Here is a 5,064-nt window from a genome sequence, read left to right on the forward strand (position 1 = left end):
TTCTGTTGGTTATATTTTGTCGTATTGGTTTTTATTAATAATAATGATTGCATTTGGCACTTTAGTGAAAAACAGGTTAGAAAACATGCCTTCATTATTTTAATACATTTCTACTCTTTTATAGGCAATGTAGCATTACCTAAATTACTCTATTTTACTCTAATATAGGAAATTACTTAAAACCATAATTTGAACCAAACAATCATTGTAGCAAGGCAAATACATGATATGTTTAATTATCTGCTACATCTTTATATTTGTCCTCTTTCTGCTTAGCTTGCACAAGGTCTTAACAGAACTAGAATAGTTCTGGAAAATTAATCGCATACTTTTCTAAATCCCAAGAAAGTTGTTATTTCAGTAATTGAAAACAGCGGCGGGTGTGGAAACAAACAAAGGAATGCTTTTCAGCATCATCGGTTTATGTATTTCTTCTGCCCCCTTATGGCAGAATGGAGAACTGACATGCTAAATTAAACCTTCAGTTCTCTGCAGTGCAGTATGGTCTTGTTATAGCCTGTCCTTTGGGTGATGGAGTGTGCAGTGAAACTGCTCTGGCTGGATTGCCGTTAGGCGTCCTGGCACAGGTTGGCTCTGCCTAGCTCCCAGCTCTACCCGGGGAGCCCAGAGGTGATGGTGCCAGGAGCGGCCTGAACCCGGCAGCTGCTCTCTCTCTTTCTCTCCGCCCGCTTGTCTTTTCTCCACAGCTGAAATCACATTCCCACCCTTCACTAAAAAATGGAACTGGTCAGTTGCGACCCAAAAAATTAGTCTGTTCAGATAGAGCAGAGCAATGGACAGTAAAAACAATGCTAAATGCAGAATAATACACAAATAATAAACAAATAATCTTGTTGACATCCAGTCAAATTCTGCTGTATTTTGGCACAGATTCATGTGTCACCGGTTTGTCAAAAATGTCACGTGCTTACAAAAGTTTCCTATCTAGCACAACCCTCAACGGACACCTTGGCAATTGAATCGCCATTGGCTAGTATATTTTTTTGTTTACTCGCCAGACTGAAATACTATACTATATATATATATTATATATAGTTATATATAGTTATGCCATTTTACAAACACATATAATGTTTGTAAAATGGTACAGCTTTTTAAATATCTGAAAGTACACTCTTAATATCAGTCAGTCATTAAATGTATAGCATATTTTTTAATAAGGCAACAACATATGATAGATACGATAGGACAAAACAAATACAGTGCAGCACGAACTGTTTTTATACAGTCAACCCTCAACGGACACCGTGGCAATTGAATCGCCATTGGCTAGTACATTTTTTTGTTTACTCGCCAGACTGAAATACTATACTAATATATATATATAAGTTATGCCATTTTACAAACATATATAATGGTTGTAAAATGGTACAGCTTTTTAAATATCTGAAAGTGCACTCTTAATATCAGTCAGTCGAGCAGTCAAGCATTATAATATGATAATCAAGTATTATTTAATAATAGAAGTTTAGTAATTAGAATTAAAACTTGTAACCATGAACTGGACTGGTGCTGGTGCTTTTTTTTGTCATTCAGTGTTCCTGTAAAAAAAAACGAACAATAATACATATAAGATATTATTATTATTTAGGGCTGCACGATTAATCGCATGCGATATTTAACGCGCATCTTATCAGTAAAGCCAGTTCAAAACCCGGCAGTTCTTAAAAGCTGAAGAATTCCAAAGGAACTCCGTTATTTTTACAGGAAAATACAACAAAGTATATCGTTTACATGTAGCGCATCAATTCTGCATGTTATGTAAGACTCGCTCTCGCTCTTTGCGCGTGTGAGAGAAAGCGACGGCGAGTCGTGCGCCTTCACACTAGAGTTTACGTTACGCCAAATACACAAACACAGGTGCGCTGCGCATCCATTCAAATAAACTGAAAAATATCACAGATCGCTTGACGGAGAGTGAAACTCTGAGTCAGAGTGTTCTGTGAGTGAAAATATATCTGTGCTAATCATATACTCAACCTCCAACTCACACACTGGCGAGTAAAATCTGACAATTTATTAGCCATTGGCTAATATTAGACATCATTTAGTCGCCCAGAGTGAAGATTTAGTCGCATATGCGAGTGATTTACTCGCTATATAGAGGGTTGTAGCATAATATCATCTTAATTTTTTCCCCATATTATTGGGCCTATACTTTAATATTAATGTATTTTAATATTATTGAATAAATCTGTAAATATTTTCTGCTCTTTGTCCATGTAGGATGTATTTTTTGTACAGTAGACAATTTTGATTCTTTGTTACTGGGTCACCAATGTCAAATCTGGGCCTTAAGACAAAAGCTGTTTGAGGAGCAGTGATCTCGATCATGCCTTCTGTTCTATCTGATCAAGCGCTGATCTGTGTTTTCATCTTGTTTTCTTAACTCTCAACTTGTTTGTTTTGTAGAGTATTATCATGGTGATGACGATGACAGGAGTGATGACGAGGGTAAACCTGTGTACTCTGAAGATGAAGCCGTGTCTCATCATGGGCTCAGACGATCTCAGAGCGTCAAAATCACCCGCTCAAAACTGCGCAGAGATGTAAGTCTGATAGCACATCCCTATTTTGTTCTTCCAAGACTCAGTAACTAAATAAACATTACATTACACCTGCAAAAAGCCACTTTTTATTTGCTATATTTTATTAAAAATGCAAATGTTTGAATGCAGCAGGATTTAATCATTGTTTTATAAATAGAAAATAGATGAACATTTGAACATGGCAAGTAATTTTTCTGTAAATTGTCATTATAATAAATACAAATGTCATTATAATCACAAAATATTGTGCTACATGTAGCATTTCAGTTCATCTAAAACCTTCATTTAAAGGAATAGCTCACCCCAAAATTTGCTGAAAATCTACTCACCCTAGAGCCATCCAAGATGTAGATGAGTTTGTTTCATCATCAGAACAGATTTGGAGAAATCACCAATGGAATCTCTGCAGTGAATGGGTGCCGTCAGAATGAGAGTCCAAACAGCTGATAAAAACATCACAATAATCTGCAAGTAATCCAAACAATTCCAGTCCACCAATTAACGTCTTTTGAAGCAAAAAGCTGCATGGTTGTAAAAAACAAATACATCATTATGTTTTTAAGTTCAAACCATTGCTTCCGGCTAAAATCTCTTCCTCTTCCATAATTGGAGGAAGCATATTTTGGGCAGAAGCGAAAGTTTAAAGTTAAAATGCCTTAATGATGGTTTTGTTTCTTGCAGACACGGTGCTTTTCGCTTCACAAGATATTAATTAATGGACTGTAGTCATGTGGATTACTTGTGATTATTGTGATATTTGCTGTTTGGACTCTCATTCTGACGGCACCCATTCACTGCATAGGATCCATTGCTGAGCAAGTGATGTAATGCTCTGGGCCTTAAGACAAAAGCTGTTTGAGGAGCAGTGATCTCGATCATGCCTTCTGTTCTATCTGATCAAGCGCTGATCTGTGTTTTCATCTTGTTTTCTTAACTCTCAACTTGTTTGTTTTGTAGAGTATTATCATGGTGATGACGATGACAGGAGTGATGACGAGGGTAAACCTGTGTACTCTGAAGATGAAGCCGTGTCTCATCATGGGCTCAGACGATCTCAGAGCGTCAAAATCACCCGCTCAAAACTGCGCAGAGATGTAAGTCTGATAGCACATCCCTATTTTGTTCTTCCAAGACTCAGTAACTAAATAAACATTACATTACACCTGCAAAAAGCCACTTTTTATTTGCTATATTTTATTAAAAATGCAAATGTTTGAATGCAGCAGGATTTAATCATTGTTTTATAAATAGAAAATAGATGAACATTTGAACATGGCAAGTAATTTTTCTGTAAATTGTCATTATAATAAATACAAATGTCATTATAATCACAAAATATTGTGCTACATGTAGCATTTCAGTTCATCTAAAACCTTCATTTAAAGGAATAGCTCACCCCAAAATTTGCTGAAAATCTACTCACCCTAGAGCCATCCAAGATGTAGATGAGTTTGTTTCATCATCAGAACAGATTTGGAGAAATCACCAATGGAATCTCTGCAGTGAATGGGTGCCGTCAGAATGAGAGTCCAAACAGCTGATAAAAACATCACAATAATCTGCAAGTAATCCAAACAATTCCAGTCCACCAATTAACGTCTTTTGAAGCAAAAAGCTGCATGGTTGTAAAAAACAAATACATCATTATGTTTTTAAGTTCAAACCATTGCTTCCGGCTAAAATCTCTTCCTCTTCCATAATTGGAGGAAGCATTATTATGGATTATGGACTTTATTTTGGGCAGAAGCGAAAGTTTAAAGTTAAAATGCCTTAATGATGGTTTTGTTTCTTGCAGACACGCTGCTTTTCGCTTCACAAGATATTAATTAATGGACTGTAGTCATGTGGATTACTTGTGATTATTGTGATATTTTTATCAGCTGTTTGGACTCTCATTCTGATGGCACCCATTCACTGCAGATGATCCAATGTTGAGCAAGTGACGTAATGCTAAATTCCTCTAAATCTTTTCTGATGAAGAAACAAACTCATCTACAACTTGGATGGCCTGAGTGTTGGTAAATTATCAGCAAATTTTCTAGGGACGCACCAAATGTTTGGCAACCGAAATTATTCGGGCGAAAATAGCAAAAAGACAGAATAAATTGTACCGAACAATGATGTGACGTGATCAAATAGCAACCAGCGTAGAGTAAGAAGCACGCACTCTTTATAATGCAACAAACATGTCAGCAGTGTGGAAACATTTAAAACTGTCAGAGAAAGACGCAAAAATCATTACAAGCACCGACAGCGAGAGACTGTTTAGTACTGCTCTAGGGACGCACCGAATGTTTGGCAACCGAAATTATTCGGGCGAAAATAGCAAAAAGACAGAATAAATTGTACCGAACAATGATGTGACGCGATCAAATAGCAACCAGCGTAGAGTAAGAAGCACGCACTCTTTATAATGCAAGAAACATGTCAGCAGTGTGGAAACATTTAAAACTGTCAGAGAAAGACGCAAAAATCATTACAAGCACCGACAGCG

The 5,064-nt window shown here is 36.7% G+C and overlaps 1 protein-coding gene across 2 annotated transcripts in view; it reads left to right on the forward strand.

Annotated features, from left to right (window-relative positions):
• The window catches only part of LOC107695546 (receptor expression-enhancing protein 3), a 38,131-nt gene that overhangs the window by 30,021 nt on the left and 3,046 nt on the right, over nucleotides 1-5,064 (forward strand). Inside the window, exons 7-8 of one of the 2 annotated variants that reach the window (XM_016495519.1) lie at nucleotides 2,434-2,570; nucleotides 2,862-2,876. In XM_016495519.1, coding sequence (XP_016351005.1) covers nucleotides 2,434-2,570; nucleotides 2,862-2,867 — 143 coding nt within the window. In that variant the 3' untranslated portion in view covers nucleotides 2,868-2,876. Of the gene's footprint in view, nucleotides 1-2,433; nucleotides 2,571-2,861; nucleotides 2,877-5,064 lie in introns of those variants that run through there. The other variant, XM_016495518.1, reaches the window with a different exon arrangement.

The sequence above is a fragment of the Sinocyclocheilus anshuiensis genome, unplaced genomic scaffold (genome assembly GCF_001515605.1).
Source record: "Sinocyclocheilus anshuiensis isolate Anshui unplaced genomic scaffold, SAMN03320099.WGS_v1.1 scaffold466, whole genome shotgun sequence".
Lineage (NCBI taxonomy): Eukaryota > Metazoa > Chordata > Actinopteri > Cypriniformes > Cyprinidae > Sinocyclocheilus > Sinocyclocheilus anshuiensis.